Source organism: Suricata suricatta, chromosome 9, assembly GCF_006229205.1.
Source record: "Suricata suricatta isolate VVHF042 chromosome 9, meerkat_22Aug2017_6uvM2_HiC, whole genome shotgun sequence".
In the NCBI taxonomy this organism is placed as follows: domain Eukaryota; kingdom Metazoa; phylum Chordata; class Mammalia; order Carnivora; family Herpestidae; genus Suricata; species Suricata suricatta.
This window is the reverse complement of record NC_043708.1, coordinates 98,315,621-98,338,791: the sequence shown is the minus strand read 5'-3', so window position 1 is coordinate 98,338,791 and position 23,171 is coordinate 98,315,621. Positions and strand designations below refer to the sequence as shown.

Here is a 23,171-nt window from a genome sequence, read left to right as displayed (position 1 = left end):
CCAATAAAACACATCCTGTATGCTAAAGACAGATATAAATAATTGCTTAATTATCTTACTTGGAATTATCTCTTCTGTCATCAACCCGTCTCCATGGGAGTTAGGTGCTCCTATAAAAGACCAGCATTCAGAAGAACAGTTAGTTCTGGGTTTCCTATTTATTTGTTTGTTTGTTTTAGCATAGGAAGCATGTAATATAGGACACAACAAAATACACTTCACAAAATATTATCATCTGAGTGGGAAATTTTGAACTCTTTAGCCATTCTCTTCTGAAACTGGACATCCTGAGCCAGAGCACTAAGCTGGTTTTTAGAAGTAATGATAATTCTCTCCCCACTTGAAGTACTTTTTTTTTTTTTTTTTTTTGCTGAAAAGCCCAATTTGAACAAACTACTACTGGCAATGGTATTTACTCCCAACAGTCCTGAATCAATTGCTAGTTTGAAACCTCTTTGCTAGAGAACTATTTCTGGACTCCCATCTCGAAAGGTCCTTACAGGTGATTGTACATTCCTGAAGCAATTCCCTGAGTGAAGTACTTAACCAGCCAATAAACTCTCCAAAGCTAAGTTCACCACAAATCAGGCAAAGGAAGCTCGTTAGCTGAAGGGTAGGAAAATGACTTGGAACTAATAGAAAATAGATGATGATGCATATTTCTATGTCTCTTGGTCCACAAGAAGAAATATATATTTAGAAGCAACTGTAATAACTTCACTTAGCTAAGCAGTTGCCCTCTTAAAGAGTTATTTTTGAAATCTGGTCCAATGCGGGGGAAGGGCGCCAGGGTGACTCAGTCAGTTAAGCATCTGACTTCGGCTCAGGACATGATCTTGGGGGTTCGAGCCCAGCATCGGGCTCTGTGCTCTGTGCTGACAGCTCAGAGCCTGGAGCCTGCTTTGGATTCTGTGTCTGCCTGTCTCTGCCCCGCCCCTGCTCATACTCTGTTTCTCTCTGTCTCTCAAAACATGGATAAACATTAAAAAGAAATTTAAAAAATGAAATTGGGTCCAATGAAACATAAACAAAATAAGTACCACTGCAACTACTTTTAAGTTTTTTTAATGTTTTATTCTTTTTTTGAGAGCGAGAGAGACTGCGTGAGCAGGGGAAGGTCAGAGAGAGAGAGACAATCTGAAGCAGGCTCCAGGCTCTGAGCTAGCTGTCAGCAAGGAGCCCAATACAGGGCATGAACCCACGAACTGCGAGATTGTGACCTGAGCCGAAGCCAGACACTCAACCCACTGAGCCACCCAGACGCCCCCTAAATACTTTTAATATGAAACTGACTTCTGATTCAACTTCTGAGTTTGTTTGTTTTTCGGGTTAGCAGAAATCCATTGAGTAAAATGGCACAATCACTTTGGAAAACAGTTTGGTAGGGTCTTAAAAAGTTAAACATAAATTTACCATACAGCCCATCTATTCCACTCCTTGGTATCTGCCCAAGAGAAATTAAAATACAAACTTCACACAGAGATTGGTATACAAATACTCAGAATATTACTCATAATAGACAAAAAGTGGAAACCACCTAATGTCTGTCAACTGTTACATGTGTAAACAAAATGGGGCATATCTGTAAATGCACTATAATCCAGCAACAAAACTACTAACACCTACTACACCACGGATGATCTTGAAAATATTTTGCCAAGAGAACGAATCCAAATTGTATAATTTGGGGGGAGGGGTCTGGAAATGGCAAATCTGTAGCGATGGAAAGCAGATTAGTGTTTACCTGGGACTAGAGAGTGGGAAGAGAGATTAACTGCAAAGGAACACAAAGGATTTATCAGGGTAATGGAATGTTTTAAAACTTGGCAGAGTTGACTGACAGTTGTAAAACTCCATACGTTTACTAAAAATCAATGAATGATACAAATAAAATGGGTGAATTTTATGACATAGATGACACCTCAATAAAGTTGTTTTAAATCTACTACATACACACGGGTTTTCCCATCATCCAGAGCATTAAATCCAAAGTCCTACTTCTCTAGCTTAGCATGAAGACCCGCTCTGGCCCCTTCTCCCCTTTCCAGTCCAATGGCCTTCATTACACATGCCCCCTACACACACCATAATGCAGTAGCTCTTCCCCTTCACCAGAACATACATGTGCTGTTTCACATTGCTGCTCTTTTTCAACACCTGAAAACCCACAGCCCCTTCTCTACCCAAGGAATTACCACTCATCTTTCAAGACCTAGTATAAAATGAACTTCTTTGAAGTGGTATCTAAACGGTCTCAGTCAGAATAAGTTTCTTCCTCATTGTGTTCCCAAGAATTGATACACGTGTGTGTGTGTGTGTGTGTGTGTGTGTGTGTACCGTTTCTTATTTATCTTATAATCATTTGTTTAAAATGCCACCTCCGCTGCGTTTTTTTTAAGTTTGTGCTTTTATTTTGAGAGAAAGAGAGTGAGAGTGTGAGAGAGAGAGAGAGAGAGAGAGACAGAGAGACAGAAAGAGAGAGAGAATTCCAAGCAAGCTCAGCACTGCCAGTATGGAGCCCAATGCAGGGCTCGAACTCATGAACCATGAGATCATGACCTCAGCCAAAGCCAGACACTTAACCAACTGAGTCACCCAGGCACCCCACCACTGTAGGGGGTTTGTAGGGCAGAAAAAGCATATACTGACGGCCGTTTTATATTGAACACTTACTCTTTGCAATGTATTTTTTACATATTACTTCTAATCCTCACAACAATTCTTTAGGGGCGATATTACAGTGTCCATTACTCAGATGAGGAAACCAAGGCTCAAAGAGGAGACACAACATGTCTAGGATCACACTGCCAGTAAGCAAGAAAAGTGAGATAAAACCCATATCAGCTAGACTCCAAAATCCATGTTCATTTCACTAAACTGCCTCTGATTTACAAGTAGAGAATAAAGAAGAAAGGATACATACATTTCATATATTATAATGTAAAAGTTATAAGACCTGATTTTTAGGATCCCTTTATCACTGATCATATAATGCTGGAAAAGTCATTTGACAACCTGGGCCTCAGTTTCCCTATCAGGAAAATAAGAAGTTAGACCAGATAATCTCCAAAGTTCATTCTGGCTCTAAAATTTCTGATTCTATATGCTATCTTGCAACCACTGGAAATCAAATAGACTGAACCAGAGCATACTCTTTGATGATGATCTGTAATCTCAATATGGACCACATATGGTGATGTTACCATATCACACTACTATGTGCTGATAACAGCAGCATAAGTGCACGAACTATTCTTGAGCAGTTTCTTATGATTCCCAACTCTCTCTGACTGCATGCTTTAGGAGATAGTACCCAACACTGGAAATTCTACATTGCCTTGATGTCCATCTCTGTCCCAGCACAGGCTGTCAACGTCACTCACCTAACGAGGGCTACCTGCACAGTGCCAGTCATAACTCTGCTGATTTGCAAGTATTCATAAGCACTGTCTCCTAACCTGCCTCTTTGCTACAACTCATTTAATGCACTGACAGATAAACTTTCCTGAAACATAGAAGCTCTGACTGTGTCATTCTTCTGATGATAAACACTCCCACCCAGCCCAGCATTTCATTTCTTATACAATAAAGCCAGAATCCTTAGTCTAGCTTATATGTTCTTGTGTGGCCTGGTCCCAGTCTATTTTTCAAACCTTTTTCCTCTACTAGTCTTCATAGTCCTTGCATTCCAGACAAAATAAATTACCTAATGGTCACTGGATTCAAGGGAGATTCTTAATAGAAGTATAATTTCTCTCTAAACATAACTTTACATATCATAAATCATTGTAAAATTTAGAATATGTTTTCCTGTTACCATACAAACTGGACATTTTGCACAGTTCTTTGTGCTGGTCTCTTTCAAAACCTCTTGGAAAAAAACTGGCATTCAGTCTTAGACCTATATGTAACCAGTACCAAGCACAAATTGTAAGTGCTCAATAAATCTTTCCTAAATGAATGAGAATAAAATTAGTGGGATAGCCACAGCAGCTGCTGTTGGAAACGGACATCTAAAGTGGGGTGGGAAGTGGAGGTTCTATTATGTGCCACGTACCGTGCTGCGTACAGCTTCATCCGTTATTTCACGTAATCCTTCCAAAAATACTAAGTAGGTGCTAATAATATCTCCACTTTACTGATGAGGAGACAGGGTTAGGGAACTAAGACATTAGCCTAAGGTGACAGCCAAGACGGTTTGGGTCCTTCTAGTACTGTACTTGTCGCCTGTCCTCCTTTTATCATACCCTCAGGGTCGAGGACTTTCTAGGACAACACACAGCCCCTGGCTCCTTCCTTCAGGCGAGCAGCAACCGACGGACCGACGTAATTTCCAGCCGAAATACCCTAATGCGACTGCGAGGAGTACTCAGGTCCCGCCCCCTGCGTCGTTCATGCGTCATTACGCAGGGCCGAGACGGCGGGGCCACGTCCTTTATATAAGGCCTTCCGCGAGCGCGCGCGACGGTGTAAGGAGTGGGGTGGAGCGTGTGTGGAATGGGGGCCGCGGCCCGGGTTCGAGCCGCCGCGGACTAAGAGGTGGGCGGAAACGCTGCTTGGCAGCAAAGACGCGGAAGGGAGGGCACTGCCCTGCAGGCGGGCACTCGTGAGGGCGGGAGGAGGGAACATGGCGGCCCCCTGGGCCGAGTTAGGACCCTCTGCTCCAGGTTTTGGAGCGGCCCCCTCCCCTGGCTTTGCGCGTCCCTTTACTTGCCTTACTGGAACCTTGTTTCTGCTTCCGGCCCCCTTTCCCTCAGCCATTCCTTTTGCCTTTATCCCCTCTCCCTCCCCAGCCCCACAGCGGGTCATAATGTGAGAGGTGGATTATGTGGGAGTAGGTCAGGCCCGTCATGTACCGAGGGACCGACTCTTAGATTTGACTGCTAGTTTCTCACATGCCACTGTATCAGTGCGGTCTGGATGACAGGAGAAGCAGTGAACGTAGAGTGGTCCATCCAGATTTGGAGTCCCTGTGATTCCTCTGTATGATCCTGTGAAATGTCACTTAAGTCACCCGGACCTCAGTCTCCTCAAAAGTGAGATTCTTTTTGGAAGGTTGTTGATGTCCAGGGAGTTTTTGTGCAGCATTGCTGCCGGAATCTGTCCCATAACCGTGTATGTTTGGGGAAACGGAAGCAAGATTTATTTGGGCAGTAAGGGAGTGAAGGGGCGCTGGGTTAAGACAGCGCCATGCTCTAAGCGGTTTAGTGTGTAAGCAATGAGAACACCATTCTGTTTTGACTATTTCCTCAGTGAGTGTCCTGAGAATTACATTACTGGAGTAAGGTAAATGGAGAAGGAAGGACTCCTCCATCAGCATTGCTGTTCTGCTCCAAAGAACCTTGGGAATATTCATCTGTCTGCTGTATTCTCTTTTAGGTGTCCTTGTCAGTTGAGGGTAGGTGTTAAAGATTCTTCCTACACCTAAGTTAACAGCCGCTGGCCCAGCCACTTACCTGCTTTTTGATCCTGACCTTTGGTTTTTCTCGGCTGAGTGTAGATTCTGGAGAAATCCTGCCTCCGTTGGAGCGTGCACTGCCAGGCAGCAGAATTGTGAGCTAGAAGGAAGCAGACATCTAGAAAAATGAGCTCCATCATGGCCATGGGTGAACCCAGGCTGAACTGGTGAGTGACATATGCTTGTGTTCTAAGGAGGAATGAAGTGGGTCTGGCGGCTGCATTAGGAAAGGAGGGTTTCTGGCCTGGAGAGATTTGGAGGAAACAGAAAGAAGATGCAAGTGTAAAAGCTCAGAATGTACCCAGGTCTTATCTTCACATACTGAGCACTTTTGAGTTACAGCTGATTGCACTTCCTCTCCAAAAGTGCCAATAGTTCATCACTCCGATTGCTACTAGGTATCGCTTCATCCTGTGTTTATTGTTGGTCTCTCTGTGAAGGAGAGAGGCTAGAAATTTTTTGTGTCCAAGAACCTTGCCCATATCTGTACAAGTAATAGAAAAACCTCTTTTAAGAGCCAACGGGCTTCATTTTGTTATATTAGAGTCTGTATCAAGTGGTTATGTAAATGCATAGACTGTTTTAGAAGTGGATGATCACGTCACAGAGAGCAGACTTGCCAAGTGTGGTTTTGTAGGGATCTAACACATAGCTGCTTTAGATCAATTTAAAACACATTGACTGAGCATCCACTCTTTGCTAGCCAAAGAGAACACTAAAGTTACAAGAGATTACAAAGATGATTAAAATAGTACCTAACTCAGAGGAGTCAATCAGTATGTGCTGAATAAGTAATTTTTTGTTGCAAACAGTACTCCCTTCCTTCAAGGAGCTCACTGTCCATGAGCCTCTGACTCTGTTTTTGTATGATAGACAAAATCTGTATAGTTTTAATGAAATTTCACAGAGTATCATAAGAAGTCATAAGAACCTACACTGGCACATAATAAGTAAGACATTCTAATTTTTATCATTTGTACTTTAATCACAGTGGGGTTTTTATATATATATAAACTTACATCTATATAAGTTTATATATATATATATATATATATATATATATATATATAAACTGTTAAAAACAGTAAGAAATGAGTGTGGAGCAAATCTGTGCTAAGATTTCCTATTTTGGGAATGGGCCAGCCAGTTGTCATTTGACAGACTGTTCTATTGTAAGTTTTAGGAAGCATGTACATTTATGCTCCTTGCCATAAAGAATGGTTTCAGGTGCAGCACAGATGCTCTCAAAATGCCATTGACCTTGTGAAACCAGATGTTGAACATTTGCACAGTATTGAAGCCCTTTCCCACAGAATCCTCATGATCTTTATCCTTTATAGATTATGATTCTCATTGTTTTTAACATTTTTAATTCCTTCAACAGCATTTATTAGATACTTTGTATATGGAAAGCATTGACTATAATAACTTAGTCTCTAATTATCTTATGGAAAATCAAATAAGACCTGGAAGTGGTTTTAGCAGAGGCACCCCATTTATCACATTTGCCAGGTTAACGAAAATAGGTAGGATATTCAGTCTTTGTAGTGTCTTTTGGCCTGGCACAATAATGCATGAAACAAAACTAAGTTGAGACCGTTTTCTTTCAGTAACCAAACATCTTAATGCTGTACCACAGAGTCTGAGGTGAGCCCTGCCCCTGACAAACTCTTATTATATTTCAGTCTGTTCTTTGACTCTTAAGTGTCTCTGACATTTAATTGGGTACTAAAGAAAAGAGCAAGGCCGATTATTTGAACTGGAGAATTTCAGAATGAGCCTAGGCTAAAAGCTAGCCAAGTGACATATCTAAATTCAATCACCTAGTACATGAGATTGAAATTATTAAGAGAAGATTGTCTTGGAAAGAGGGGGCATTAAGTTGTAAACTACAGTTGTACCAGTATGCTGCTTAGTCTAGCATGAGATTCTGAATTGTCAAATGGAAGTAAATTACTTTGTTTCACAGGGATGTTTCCCCCAAAAATGGCCTTAAGACATTTTTCTCTCAAGAAAATTATAAAGATCATTCCATGGCTCCAAGTTTAAAAGAACTATTTGTTTTGTCTAACAGGTAATATATTTATTTATCTGGTTATTTGTTTTCATATTTGATTGTTATTTTTCTGGCATTTGAAGTTTTATAAATATGATCACTATTAAACATTCAAATTATAGAAATGTAAAAATTAGAAAATGGAAGAATCCAGTACCCAAGGATAGCTAGTCTTTGGTGTACGTGTGTGTGTGTGTGTGTGTGTGTGCACGTGCGTGTGTGTGTATAAATTTTTCAGATCTTTCTCCACATAGATATAAAAACAAAAATGAGATCATATCGTAAATAATGTAAAATACTAAGAAACTGTTTTGCAGTTTGCTTTTTTCATTGAAAATAATATTTTGTGTAGCTTTCCATGCCTCTACAAGTATCTTAATCTTAATTGTTGCATAATATTTCATTTTGTAGATATACTTTTAATTCATTTAGATAGTCCAAATTTGCAAAATATGTTCCTCTTTTTTTATAATTATAAACAATACATTGACAAAATTCTTGTAATAATTTTTACAAGGTAAATTCATAGAAATCAAATTGGTCAGATGGCAAACACAATTTTATATTTTAATAGATACTGCCAAATTCCTCTCTGCTATGAACATGCCTATCGAGTGGTCATTTTCCCTCTCACTGCTTCTTGTGTAACAGCTCTTCTTTCCTTTGTGATTGGCTGTTTCTACTCTATTGTGGATGAATCTTAAAACCAAGTAATTGAGTTTACTAGAATGAACTGAAAATATGCCAAGTGAGGAATTGGGGAGCTTCTCTAGAAGAGCTCAATTTTTACTTTCATCTTTTCTTCAGTCATTTTGCAGTGGAGGAAGCCTCTTTCCAGCCTGTATATGGAATGGGTCCCCATCTGTTCTGCCTTCTTAGTACCCTTTCTGTCAATTAGCATCTCCTGTATTTTCATCTTTCAGTGTTAAACGGTGTTCAAGTTTTCCAGCCTCAATCCCTAGATTCCATATTGCTTTCTTACCTCTTCTCTCATTTGTACTTAGACTTCTTTACACTTGTATGTATTTGCTGGGAGGAAAAGGGGGACAAAAAGCTGTAAGACGTACAGAGAACGTTTAACAAACTGGCAATAATAATAAGTTGTTCCCTATAATAATTACTTTAAATGGATTAAACTCTCCAATCAAAAGACAGATTAGGAGAATGGATGAATAAAACCGAATAAAACATTTCACTGCACATCCTGCTGCATTTGCTTTCACTGAACATTCAACTGTCCTCTGGCTTCCACCCTTGCTAGTCTATTAAAACTGCTCCTCTCAAGATCATCAGTAAGCTCTTGACTATGAAGACATCTCACTCTCCTAGTTTTCTGGTGATAGTGATATTTCTCAGTCTCTCTTGCCTCAGCCTTACTATACTGGCTCATTGGACTCTGAAGCTTTTAAGAAATACTGATTTTGTACTCTCAACCCAGCTTTTGGAATCTGAACCTATAAGGGTGACTGTGGAATCAATTAATTGACCCCAATGATATTCATTAAAGTTATTTGCATCCCTTTCCTATGATAAACAATGAGCATGCTTTTTATACATGTGCTGATATAAGTAGGATAAATTCCTTTAAGAGGAAGGTATGTATGTGTTTTTTATTTTGATAGATGCTGCCAGATTGGCATTAAAAACATTTAAAAAATGCTTTTTTGATTATCAAATGAATAAATAAGTTCACATAAAAGCAAGCAGATGTTGTAATAAAGAGGCAATTTTAATTTTTTTTTAATGTTTTATTTATTTTTGAGACAGAGACAGAGCATGAGCGGGGAGGGGCAGAGAGAGAGACAGACACTGATTCGGAAGCAGGCTCCAGGCTCTGAGCTGTCAGCACAGAGCCCAATGCGGGGCTCGAACCCACAGGTGTGAGATCATGACCTGAGCCGAAGTCAGAGGCTTAACCGACTGAGCCACCCAGGTGTCCCCAAAGAGGCAATTTTAAAGGCAACATTCTTGCCAAGCATACTTATAATGTTCTTGCTAATATCAGCTATAGAAGGTTGAATAAATCCTGTATAAATGTGTCTGTGGATTTTTTAAGCTATTTTTGTTATTCAACTTGTACTGTTCCTTGAGGATAACTTAATTTCTTTTTTTAATTTCTTAAAACTTATTATCAATTCAATAAAGAATTACCTTTATTTATTTGAATCAAAGAATGCCTACCAGTTCTAGTCAAGGAAAAGGAGGGTAAAGATGTATATCTTTACCTTTTCTTGAAGGTAAAATGAACATATATCCTTAAAGAAAAACTTCTCACCATTTTATGTACTTTTATCTCAGCCTTCATCTTTTCAAACTAAAAATTTTTAATATTCATCTCTTTATCCTGTTTCTTAATTATCTTAATAATTCTTTTCTCTTTTTTTGAAATGTATTTATTTATTTCGAGAGAGAGAGAGAGAAAGAGAGAGCCCTAGTGAGCATGAACAGTGGAGAGGTAGAGAGAGAAGGCAAGAGGGAATCCCAAGCGCAGAGCCCTATGCAGGGCTATAGATCATGATCTGAGCCAAAATCAAGAATTGGACACTTAACCAACTGAGCCACCCAGGCGCACCGTATTTTAATGGTTCTTTTGAAGTTTGGTTCTAGCTAGCATATCCTAGGTGTGGGCTACAGTCTGAATTATGTGAGGGAAGGGGATCTTGCTGGCAGTTGGATACATCTCCTGAAATATTTCCTTCTTAGGGTATGCTTGTTTTTCTTTAGATTTCTGTATAGCACACAAAATAATTTATTAGTATAAGTTACCTTTTGGCACAGAAAAAATAAAGACACAAGGCATTGATTTCATATTTCTAGTCTTTTTTGCTCACGTTGAATTTTACTAAGTTTGTCACAGTAATTAATTTACAGCTGTTTTCTTGATGGAAAAAATAGAAAAAATGTAAAATTTTTATTAGCCATAATTTTGTGTGTTTTGCCTTCTCCCACCATATTCAGGAAAATATTGCTACCTCTCATTACTCTGCTTTCAGTAATGAGATTTTTATCCAACCCTTCTCCCTCCACATAAAGGTAAACATTTACCTGTTTTAAATCAGAGTTTCTGATTATAGATATTTATAACTGAGCTTTAAACCAACAAGGGGGAAAGTAGCTTCAAATTTTAAAAATTATTAAATTTTTACATGTTGAATGTAGAAAAGCAAATCAATCCAGGAGGTACAGGTAGACGTAGATGGAGGTGAGAAGCACCATTTTCAAATGCTACTTCAAGAAGCCTCCCAAACCAGTAGACATAAAGCATAGGAAACTAAAAGTTTGAATTCTGCCTTTTCTTCATAGAAACTTTAAGTAAAAAAGGAGACTAGGTAGTTGACAAAATGAAGGGGAAAAACTTGAAACCATCAACTGAAATAAAATATAATGCTGTAAATGTGGGTAGAGAAACCCTGTCAGATGCTTTTGGCTTGCACCCTGATGAAGATTTTGACAGCACTGCACACGGAAATGATCTTGATGTGCTGCCATTTCATTCTTTGCTGAATGTAGCCAATTTAAACTGCTAGAATTTCTTGACATTCCTACTCTGGCATATCTGAGTCAGCATCTTGTTGCTGCAGCAGCTTAATTAAATTTGCCAGTTTGTGCCACAAGGACAGACATGTTCTCATATTCAGAGAGACAGCTGTGAAGCAGTATTGTTAAGAGTTGCGGACACAATACCGTTAGGTTTGAATAGCTCTCAAGACATTTTCTAGTGAGAAATCAATTTGCTGTAATACATTTGTCCCAAGATCAGCAGTTAATATTCATTTTGTTAACCCAAAATATGCTTATTTTTATACAGTTATTGGAGAAACTTTAGTAGCTAAGTATGTCTTCTTTCACCTGTATTATTTTCAAAGCCAATGTAAGCATCTGTATTTTAATTTCCAAAATTCTTATTCACTAACCAGCTCTTTTTATTAGTTTTCTGTCTTTAGTTTAGCTCTAAAGGAGTAGTCTTGAATATTTTGTTTTATTTGTTTTTTTCCTAAGAATCTACATTTTTACTGTATTTGCTCTAGTGTTATAAAGGTGATTTAAAACAAATTAGCGGTGCTTTTAGATAGGGCTCATGTTTAATCCAGACACAAATCTAGATTGATAATTCTCAGTGTTAGCAAGCCAGTACCCTCCCACTTTTCATAACAAATGTTTGTAAGAAATGAGATACCTCCTTCACTAACCTGAAATGGAATTGGCCTCAGACATTATACGTAAAATTTTTTTTATGTTTTTTTAAATTTATTTTTGAGAGAGAGACACACACAGCATAAGCAGGGGAAGGTCAGAGAGAGAGGGAGACACAGAATCCCAAGACAGGCTCCAGGCTCTGAGCTGTCAGCACAGAGCCCAAGGCGGGGCATGAACCCACGAACTGCAAGATCCTGATCTGAGCCGAAGCTGGACACTCAACTGACTGAGCCTCCCAGGCGCCCCAACAGACATTATACTTAAAAGTCATGTCCAAGATATATAAATGTGAAATCAAAGAAATGAATTTATATTATATATTTTATTTTGTAAATATGTAGATACTACTGTACTAGAAAATATAATGAAGTAGTCAGATGCACCAGCTAAAATGAACAAGGTTAGATTTAGATTTAAGAGAGGTTAATATAAACTGTGCCATAGAAGAATCACAGAAATAAATGAGAGTAAAATGTATTGGTAGGATAAGTAGTAACAGACCAGGTTTGTTTGTGTATGATCAGAGAAAGCCTGAAGGGACCTTTGAAAGTTGTGTAGTATACTCTCATACGTTCCATTACAGGTGCCTAGTGCCCCTCACCTTTCTTTACATACCTTCTTTTGTAACAACCCAGATGTAGCCATAGGCTTCTAAAATTCTTGGAAAAAATTAATACTCTCACCATTGCAGACCACAGCTCCAAATATTTCTTGCCTCTCCCGTTTCTCCCTCTTATTCCCCTATTCCATTCTCCTTAGGATTCTTCTCTATCACCTATTCAGTATGTTCCCGTTTTGGAAACCTGGGATCTCCATAGTTACATGGTACTGATGTACATATTTACTTATCTTTCTTCCCCATTATCTGATTATCTTCCCCAAGTCTGATCCACTTGATTGCACAGTTTTAGAGAGTAGAGACTGTATTGTGCCCCAGTATCCAGTGTAAGGCTGGCACATGATAGTCACTCAATAAATATTAGTGAATGGGGGGATGAAGAATGAATCAATAGACATCCATCCTTCTCATTAGTTTCCCTTCCTCTTGTGTTATTGTTGTTATTTAATTTGGAACTAAATCATGGGGAATAGTTACTGCCATGAAAATTAAAATTGTAGAGGCTAAGGAAGTGTAGTTGTGTGTGTGTATATTTGTGTACTTTAAAACTCTCCTATTAAGAATGTAGACTACTGGGGCACATGGGTGGCTCAGTCAGTTAAGTGTCCAACTCTTGATCACGGCTTAGGTCAAGATCTCACAGTTTTATGGCATTGAGCCTAGCGTCAGGCTCCATGCTCACAGTGCCAGGCCTGCTTGGGGTTCTGTCTCTCTCTCTCAAAATAAAAAACAAATATTTTTTAAAATGTAGGTTACTACAATTGAATACTAGGAATGGAGACAGGTTATGAACAAGATAAGAGCTTCATGTTCATATACCTGACTGGGGCAGAAAGGTATTTTTTAGAAATCGGAGGTATCGTTTCATAAATATGATAATAGGTTCTGTACTTCCTACTTTCTCATCTAGTGAATTTCATCATAGATACGCCAGATTTTCTCTTTTACATTCATTCAGGGCATAAGAGAATTGTACAACTGTTCTAAAACCACTATTGCTTCCATAAAATATGGCACACAGTGTTGGAATTTTCTTTTTAAATCTTGAGATAAATTAAGGCAAACGAAACTAGAAAGTTTAGAATATCAGTGAACTTGTAACCTCATTATATCCTGCTTAGTGGCTTTTGCTCATATTAATGGATGTCACATACTGAAGAATTTACGGTTTTAAAAACAACTTGGATTGTTAGGACTCAGTGGGTTGAACATCCAGCTACTGTTATCGGTTCAGGTCATGATCTCATAGTTGCGCAGTCGAAGCCCTGAGTCGGGCTCCGTGCTGAACAGGGAACCTGCTTAAAATTGTGGCGCTCTCCCTCTGTCCCTGGCCCCTGCTCATACTCTTTCTCAAAAACTAAAATTTAAGAAGAAAAAAAGTAAAAACAACTTATATTGTAACAAAATGTAAACACGAAATACCTGCATATATATTGGCAAAAGCAGTTACCCCTCTTGAATAAAGGGAAACTAGCTCCAAATTGAATAACTTGTCTAAGGAATTTGCCTCTTCCTCTCCATCAGATAATTGAAGGTAAACTTGTAATGTGATCCTATCCTGCAGAATACTGAATTTATACCAAATGGCTAAACATCAAAATGCAGGTGGCAAAGTTAGATAATAATCCAGAATTTACTATGTTAATCACGCTATATTCTCCTTGGTGATTGAGAATCATGAAGTTCCATGATAGTAATCTTCATGTGAAAGCACATATTTGTAAATTGTATTTTTTTTTCCAGACGTATAGGAGAAAATTTGAATGCCTCAGCAAGTTCTGTAGAAAATGAGCCGGCAGTTAGTTCAGCAACTCAAGCAAAGGAAAAAGTTAAAACCACAGTTGGAATGGTTCTTCTTCCAAAACCAAGAGTTCCTTATCCTCGTTTCTCTCGTTTCTCACAGAGAGAGCAGAGGAGTTATGTGGACTTGTTGGTTAAATACGCAAAAATTCCTGCAAATTCCAAAGCTGTTGGAATAAATAAAAATGACTACTTGCAGTATTTGGTATGTATGCTATTCTTCAGCTTCAGTAAAAAATATTTTAACTTTGCTTTTTTTTTTAGGTACAGTCATTATTAACAAAAATGGAAAATTTAAGGAGCTTAATTGACAGAGCTTTGGTGCTTTTGTTCTTTTGTTGGTTCTATTAGAGTAAGCATTTTCCTTTGGTTCTGAGCATACTTCAATTCCTCTTAAGTACTAGCAATACAATTTTATAATGTTCACAACCAATTTTAAGTTTTTTAAAAATTTCTTTAGTTAGCAGTTTCAAGTTCTCAATTATATAAATGATGCTGTATTGAACGTCTTTGTTGCAAACTCTTTGTTCACATTTATAATTATTTCCTTAAGATAAGTTCCTAAAAATATAATTGCCACATCAAAACTATACGTGTTTTTAAGGCTTCGAACTGTATTTATACCTGAGTAAATTGTTCTGCAAGAAGTTTAAACTAATTTGTACCAGTATTGTATGAAAATTTTCTTTAAAAAAAAATGTCTTCACTAATGCTGGACATAACCTTTTTGCCTCTAATTTGATTTGGAAAAAATGGTGATCTCTTATTTTATATTAATTTATAGTGTTTGATGGTGAAAGTAAGTCTTTCTTATGTGCTTATAAGCAATTTCTATTTTTTTAAAACTTGCCTGTTCATGTTGTTTGCACATTTTCCCATTTGGGTATTTGTCTTTTTTTATGTTAATTTAGAGCATTTTATGAAAAAACTTAATGATTCCTAAATAAGGAGTGCAACAGTCATTTGCTTTTTTTATTTCTATGAATTTTTTTAAATTGGAGTATAGTTGACATGCAATATTGTATTAGTTTCAAGTGTTTAACATAGTGTTTTAACATTTATATACAATGTGGAGTTTTTAATAACAAGTTCTCTATTATTATGTAATAATTTTTACTATTTCTCTGATTTCTGCTTTGGCTGTGATACGTTAGTCTTTATATACAGATTATTAGAGCAGCAATTGAGAAGTGATTGTTTTTAATTAAGCTTCTTATTCCAAGACATGTCTACTTTTTTAAAAATCAGGATATGAAAAAACATGTGAATGAAGAAGTTACTGAATTCCTAAAGTTTTTGCAGAATTCTGCAAAGAAATGTGCACAGGATTATAATATGCTTTCTGATGATGCTCGTCTCTTCACAGAGGTAAAAAAAAAAAAACACATTTACTTAAACTGCCAAGTAATAGGCAATAACAGCATTTTAAAGTGTGTGATGATCCTGCCAAAATCATATGGAAATGTCACCAATTTAGAAAGCAAATTGTGTGTTTAATAATGGAAATACCAGGGTCCCAAAATCATATACTATAGTATATTTATATTTGTTTTTATTAATAATATATTATCGTATTAGTTTTTCTAAAAACATCAACACCAGTCTGAATTTTTTTAAGGTCTTTAAAACTAGTCATTATACACAACAGTGTGATACCCTTAACACTATTGAACTCTACATGTAAAAAATGGTTTAAGATGGTCAGTTTTCTGTGTATTTTACCACAATTAAAAAAAAAACTGGTCACTGTAAATTGGGGGACAGCAATAGAATATTAGTTTAACCATTTTTGAAAACTTTTTAAGGTGAAATTTTGCTATTAATATGAACTAAAAGATTGATTCTTCTAAATAAAAAGCATTACATGTTTATTTTCTTTGAACCTATATATGATATTCTCAAACCAAGTATCCTATTTTTCTATATAGAAAAGGAATTGTGGCTTTTCCTATTTTAATAGTGCCTTTGAAAGGACCAGAATGATGGTTTTAATCCTCTCATGTCATTGGTTTAAAATGGTTTCTCAGTTCACTCAGAGAGAGAGGGTCTTTACACAGTTCTACAATGCCCTACATGGACACAGCCTCTCACCCCCCCGCCCCCCCCCCTCAAAACTCTACCCCAGGGGTGCCTGGCTGTCTTACTCGGTAATGTGACTCTTGATCTTGGAGTCATGAGTTGAGATACCTCCCTCTCAGTTGTTCTACTCCAGCCTCCTGGCCCTTTGTGTTACTTGAATACTCCAAGCATGGTCCTGCCTTAAGGCCTTTGGCTCTTCCCATCTTTCTGGCATCTGTTCCCCAGATAAGTGCATAGATTAGTGTCTTGATTGCATTCTCTCTCTGTTCAGATGCCAAGTATCAATGAGGATATCCCTAATTATCTAAAAACATAACATCACTTTCAGGGTTCCCTTTTACCATGTTTATTCTTTTTTATTGTCTTTTTCCACAACACTTACATATAAGTACTTTTTTGTGCACTGCTGTGTTCCCATTGACTAGAATAATGCCTGACACACAATAAGTTCTCAAGTGCTCAATTTAATTAAGTGAATATAAAACTGTTTATCAACCGAACACATTATTTGATAGCTAACAGTCAACATTAAGTCTTGTTTTTTAGTCAGATGGACTTGGTAGCATATTTTGTGTGATTTACATTTTATATCTCCACCCTAAAGGTTCACTGATATTTTTCTGATTTTTTACTGTTTTAAAATTTTAATTTTATATTATGAAATGCAGTATACTTATGGAAGAGTATATAGAACAAATATAAATAGCTCAACAAATAATTATATAGTGAACACCTATGTAAGTCTTTTCCAAGTCAAGAAATAAAACATTTCCAATAACCCAGAAGCTCCCCCTGTATCCCTCCTGATGGTAGTATTCTCCCTCCTTGAGAAGTAATCACTGACACAAGTTTGATTTTGATAATTTCTGTACCCTTTATTTTGGTACTTCTTTAAGCTCACTTTCCCCCTTTTTTTTTTTTTTTGAGTTTTAAGTGAGCAGAATTCTTCCTTCACTCATTATGTTTGTGAGATTCATGTGTGTGGTTGTAGTTCACTAATTTTTATTTCTGTGCATTGTTAATTGTATGAATAAACTACAGTGTATTCTATTGATCACAATTTGAGTTCTTTCCTATTTGGAGCTATTCCAAGCAGTGCTCCTATGAAAATTCTCAAAAATGTCTCTTGGTGCACATATGCACACATTTCTCCTGGATATATACCCAGGAATGAAATTGTTGGGTCATAAGTATGCATATTTCAACTTCAGTAAATAATGTTTTCCAAAAGATTATACCACTTTACAGTCTACCCAGCAGTCCTGAGAGTTTTGTTGGTCTATATCCTGAAGTTGATACTTATGGTCATTTTAGTTTTTTGTGTTTTTTTTTAATGTTTGTTTATTTTTGAGAGAGAGACTGAATGTCAGCAGGAGAGGGGCAGAGAGAGGGAGACACAGAATCCAAAGCAGGCTCCAGGCTCTGACTTGTCAGCACAGAGGCAGATGCCAGTTTTGAACTCATGAACCGTGAGATCATGACCTGAGCCGAAGTCAGACGCTCAACTGACTGAGCCACCCAGACACTCCAATTTCAAACAATTGAGAGGAGATATATATATATATATATATATATATATATAAAATAAGACTGTATCTTTTCATATACTAATTGGTCATTTACGAATCAACTGTTCAAGTTTTGCCATTTTCTTTTTGTTATTAATGTCTGAGTGTTCTTTGTATATCAAAACACAAAAATTTTAAGGGGTTATATATGTTGGGCACTTTCTCTTTTGTTTGATAAAATGGACTCTCTTAATCTACCAGTTCCTCCTAAATTCCTTTCTTTTCCTCAGACTTTATCTTTTTGAGAACTTGGGTCATTTAATTTACAAAGTTTTCCCACGGTCTAGATTTTGATTGCTTACTAGCAGTGATGTTCTACATGTTCCTCTTTTCTCTGTATTTCTTACCAATTGTCATTGGGATCTGGAAGATTGATCAGAATTAGTCTTGGCCAAAGGTATTCAACACATGGATTTTGTATTCTCTAATCAGGTGGGATATAATATCTGGTTGGTTTTTTTGTGTTTGCAGCCATTCATGCTCAGTGCCTAGTCTGTTCATTCACTGGGGTTTGCAAGATTATAGGATTCTAGTTGCATCATTTATTTGTATTTAGTTGTTGGAATAATTTTATTAAGATATGTTTTCCCTTATCTTTTGGGTTCCTCAATTCATGTAGCAGAAAAAATACTTGATTTTTTTCCCCTTCTTCTTATATGCCAGTTTCAAAAAAATTGATTCCTTCTTATTCTCCAAAGTTGGTGTTTTCTTTTTAAAAAATATTATTAAATTATAGAATTAAACATGTTTGATGGGTTTTAGTCCACGGTAGTACTCTTTTTGAAGCTCAAACAATACCAACTTTAGCCAGTGACAGTTCTTCATACGGGCTTTTGAGTCCTTTTGGTTTTAATTTTTTCTAATGTTTATTCATTTTTGAGACACATTTTGAGACTCACAGAGACGCGTGAGTGGGGGAGGAGAGGAGAGAGAGGGAGACAGAGAATCCGAAGCAGGCTGGAGGCTCTGAGCTATCAGCACAGAGCCCAACACGCAGCTCAAACTCAACGACTGCAAGATCATGACCTGAGCTAAGTAGGAGGCCAAACCAACTGAGCCACCCAAGCGCCCCGTGACTTTTCAGTCTTTTTGAGTCACTTTAGTAATCTTTGAGGCCTGCTCTATACAAATTTTTTTATATGATCTCCCTATTTTTCCCTCCTTTTTTAAAAAAAAAGATTGTGCTATATTTATATTGTTAGAGTGTATAGTCATTACATACTAAATAAGCTCTTTTTTTAAATAAATTTTATTGAGGTATAATTTGCATATCACAGGATCCATTTTAAGTGCATGTCACTGAGTTTTCACAGATGTGTAAGGCTGTATGATCATGACCACAATCATAGTATGGTACATTTCCATCACACTAAAAAGATCTCTTTGCCTCTTTCTATCCCTGGCCCAGGGAACTGTCACTATGCTTCCTGTCACCATTGACTAGATTTGGTTTTTCTAGAGTTTCATAAAAACTGAATTGCACACAGTGTTTTCTTGTGTCAGGCTTCTTTCAGCATTTTTTGAGACTCATCCACATTGACACAAACATGCAGAATGTGTTCATGTTTAGTCCTTTTTGTTTTATTGTATCATTATACCAAAATTGGTTTATCAGTTCAGCTATTGATGGGCATCTGTGTTATTTCCAGTTTGGGGCCATTTTAAATAAAACTACTATGAAGATTCTTGTACAAGGTTTTTTTTAGGAACATTTTTTTCAGTTGGGGGGATTAAAGACTAGAGGTAGAATTTCTGGATCGTATGGTAAGTGTAGTTAAATTTTACTAGAAAGAGACAAACTTTTTTGTTGTGGGTGTACCATTTTATACTCATCAACACTGTGTTAGAGTCCCATTGGGACACCTGGATGTCTCAGTTGGGTGAGGATCCCAACTCTTGATTTTTGCTCAGGTCATGATTCCAGAGTTGTGAGCTTGAACCCTGAATAGGGCTCTGCGGTGAGCTTGGAGCCTGGGTAAGATTCTCTCTCTCTCTCTTCGTCTGTCCCTTCCCCTGCTCTTGCTCTCTCTTTAAAGGAAAAAAGGTTCCTGTTGCTCTGTACTTTTGCTAACACTTAGTGTTGGTAATCTTTTTAAATTTTAACAACTTCATGAGTGTGTGGTGGTGTCTCGGTGTGGTTTTAGTTTTCCTAGTGAGGGATGATGTTGTAAAATCTTTAGCTGATTTTCTTGGTTCTTATTTTTATTGAGTCTTGTAAGTTCTTCGTATATTCTGAATACAGGTCTATTATATATGTCATTTTCTCCCAGTTTGTGACATTTTTTTAATGTTTTTAACAGTGTTTTTCAAAGAACAGAGTTTTAATTTTAATGAAGTCTCAATTTTTAAAATATTTTATGGTTGGTGATTTTATGTGTTCTAGCACAGAAATCTTTGCTGACCCCAGGTGGTTCTCATCCAGTATCACTTTGACTTGTTTAACCCTATGTACTCTAGCTATATCAGAAGACATTCTTGGTTGTCACAACTGGCAGAATCCTATTGGTATCTAACTGGCTAGGGGTCAGGGATTCTGCTAAGCATACTACAGTGCTTATGACATCTGCACAACAAAGACTTACCTAGCCCTACATGACAGTAATGCTTGTGTTGAGAAACCCTGGCCTAGAGGTTTTATAGTTTGAATGTGAATGTGAATTTTTTTTGATCCAAGATGGGATATTTGGATCAAAGTTTATTCTTTTGAATGGGTATCTAGTTCTAGCATAAAGATTCTCACCTGAGAATGATTTAGCCTCCCAGAGAACATTTGGTAATATCTGGAGATATTTTTGGTCGTCACAACTGAGGAAGGAGTACTTGTGGCATCTAGTGGGTAGAGCCAAGAATGTTGCTAAATATCCTTCAGTGTATAGGATGGCCCCCCACCACCAAGAAGTATCTGGTCCAGAATGTTGAAACTGCCAATGATGAGAAACTCAGCCTAGCACCATTGGTTGAAAAAGCTGTTTCTTCCCTCATTGACTTGCCTTGTCACCATTGATATGTGGCTCAATTTCCTGATTTTATTTTATTTCATTAATCTGTGTATACCTGTCTTTATGTCAGCACCACCTAGTCTTCTAGTAAGTTTTGAAACCATGTCGGGTAAGTCCTGTAACTTTGTTCTTTTTAAAAAATGTTTTTGGCTCTTCTTAGTCCTTTGCATTTCCATGTAAATTTTGGAATCCACTTGTCCAAACTTCCACAAAAGAGCGAGGTGGGATTTTAACGGGGTTTTTTGAATCTGTAGAATGTATATTTTACAAATATCTTTTAAAATAGTATTTAGCTAAATTGGTTTTATTTCCTTTTTGAATAAACTCTTGACATCTCTTGTCTTTGAATTGGAAAGGTTAGTCATTTACATTCATTATAATAATTGATGTACACGGGCTTGTTTGTGATTTCAGTATGTCTTTTTCTAAAGTTCTTTCTATTTTTACTTTTTTTGAGGGGATTGACTTTTTTTCTCCTTCTTTTCCTTTCCTTACTAATTTGGAATTTATTCATTGTTTTTCTGTTCTCTTAGTAGTTACACTTGAATGTTTAAAATGAATTTTTTTCCTCATTGAATTGTCTTGTCACTATTGATGTGTGGGTCAGTTTCCTGGTTCTATTCAGTTTTATCAGTCTATATGTCTGCAGAAACCATAGAACATTTTGACTTTCATTACACCCCTCCAAACTGATATTGTTTAATGCTGTCTCTTATTTAAACTTATCTACATTATTACTTTATATGGACAATATTTGTTTTATCTACAAATTTGGTAATTTTTTGACATTCCATTTCTTTTCAAATCTACATTCTGAGATCCTCTTCATTGTTCCTCAAATGCTATGTGTTCTAGATGTTCCTTTGATGAAGGTCTCTTGGTGATAAACAATCTTGTTTTATTTATCTGAAAATATTTTTATTTTGCTCTCCTTCTTATTAGACAGTTTTATCCCATACATAATTCTAACTTGACTGTTCTGTTTCTCAATCTGAAGATAATAATTTTTTTCTGCCAAATGTTATTGTTATTGAAGAATGTTACCTGGGGGCACCTGGGTGGCTTAGTTGATTGAGTGCCAACTCTTGATTTCAGCTCAGGTCATGCTCACAGTTGTGGGATCGAACCCCATGTCAGGCTCTGTGCTGACAGCAAGGAGCCTGCTTAGGATTCTCTCTCTCTCTTTTTTCCTGTCTCTCCCTCCCCCCTCTCTTTCTCTCACTCTTTCTCTCACTCTTTCTCTCTCTCTTTCTCTCTCTGCCCCTCTCCCCTCTCTTTCTCTCTCTCTTTCTCTCTCAAAATAAATAAACATGAAAGAAAGAAAAGGAAAGAAAGAAAGAAAGATTTGTTATCTGTCATTTCCTTTAGGGAATCTCTCTTTTCTTTCTTCACTGTTCTTTATTTTTGGTGTTTTGCAGTTTCTTTACAGTGTATGTGTGTTTAAATCATGGTTGGTTCGTTATGTTTCTTGTATCTGTAGATTCCTGTCCTTCAGTTTTGAAAAATTCTCAGCCCTTTTCATTTATTGCTTCTCCTTCATTTTCTCAACTCTGTCTTTCTCAATTTCCTTTATTCCCTAGGTCAGACCTTCAGACCTCAGTCTGTCTTCCATTTTTCTGTCTCTCTCCTTCCTCCTCTCTCCTTCCTTCCTCCTCTCTCCCCCCCCCACACTTTTTAACTGTGGTAATATATATATAACATAAAAGCTACCATTTTAACCTTTTTTTTTTTGAGAGAGAGAATGTGTGAACGAGCAGGAGAAAAGCAGAGAGAAAGGGAGAGAATCCCAAGCAGGAGCTGTATTTGGAGCTCAAACTCAGGAACAGAGAGATCATGACCTGAGCCTAAATCAAGAGTCAGATGCTTAACCAGCCAATGCCCGAGCCACCCAGGTGCCCCTATTTTAATCATTTTTAAGGACAGTTGAATGGCATAAAAGACTTTTATATTACTGTTGTGATTGTAATTCTACCATCCATCTCTAGAACCTTGTCATCTTCCCAAGCTGAAACTCTGTACCCATTAAATAATTCATTGTTCCCTCTTCTTTCCTGTCCCTGGCAACCACCATTCTACTTTCTTGCTCTGTGAATTTGACATTTGACTTTTCTAGGTACCTCACATAAGTATTTGTCCTTTTGTGATTGGCTTACTTTACTTAGAATGATGTCTTCAAGATTCAGCCATGTTGTAGAATGTGTCAGAATTTCCTTCCTTTTTAAAAATTTTATTTTTACTTGTAAAATACACACAACACACAATTTACTATCTTAAGTGTGCAATTCAGTAGTATTAAGTACGTTGATATTGTTATATAGTCAGTCAATCTCCAGAATCTTTTTCATCTTGCAAAATTGAGACTCTATCCATATTTCTGAACTGTTTCTGCTATAAC

At 37.1% G+C, this 23,171-nt stretch overlaps 1 protein-coding gene and 1 long non-coding RNA gene across 11 annotated transcripts in view; one reads left to right on the top strand and one right to left on the bottom strand.

The window, feature by feature from the left end:
• The window catches only part of LOC115302509, a 47,905-nt gene extending 43,540 nt beyond the window's left edge, over nt 1-4,365 (bottom strand). For all 4 annotated transcript variants that reach the window (XR_003913504.1, XR_003913503.1, XR_003913505.1 and 1 more), the window contains exons 1-2: nt 4,058-4,365; nt 60-110 (exon numbers count right to left, since the gene is read on the bottom strand). This is a non-coding gene — a long non-coding RNA (uncharacterized LOC115302509). The remainder of the gene's footprint in view (nt 1-59; nt 111-4,057) is intronic.
• An 86-nt stretch (nt 4,366-4,451) lies between these two features.
• The window catches only part of ICE2 (interactor of little elongation complex ELL subunit 2), a 65,809-nt gene continuing 47,089 nt past the window's right edge, over nt 4,452-23,171 (top strand). For 2 of the 7 annotated variants that reach the window (XM_029951915.1, XM_029951911.1), the window contains exons 1-6: nt 4,452-4,539; nt 5,254-5,398; nt 5,501-5,625; nt 7,428-7,532; nt 14,074-14,335; nt 15,379-15,498. In XM_029951915.1, coding sequence (XP_029807775.1) covers nt 5,585-5,625; nt 7,428-7,532; nt 14,074-14,335; nt 15,379-15,498 — 528 coding nt within the window. In that variant the 5' untranslated portion in view covers nt 4,452-4,539; nt 5,254-5,398; nt 5,501-5,584. Of the gene's footprint in view, nt 4,540-5,253; nt 5,399-5,500; nt 5,626-7,068; nt 7,106-7,427; nt 7,533-14,073; nt 14,336-15,378; nt 15,499-23,171 lie in introns of all 7 variants that reach the window. The other 5 variants (XM_029951916.1, XM_029951914.1, XM_029951913.1 and 2 more) reach the window with 5 other exon arrangements.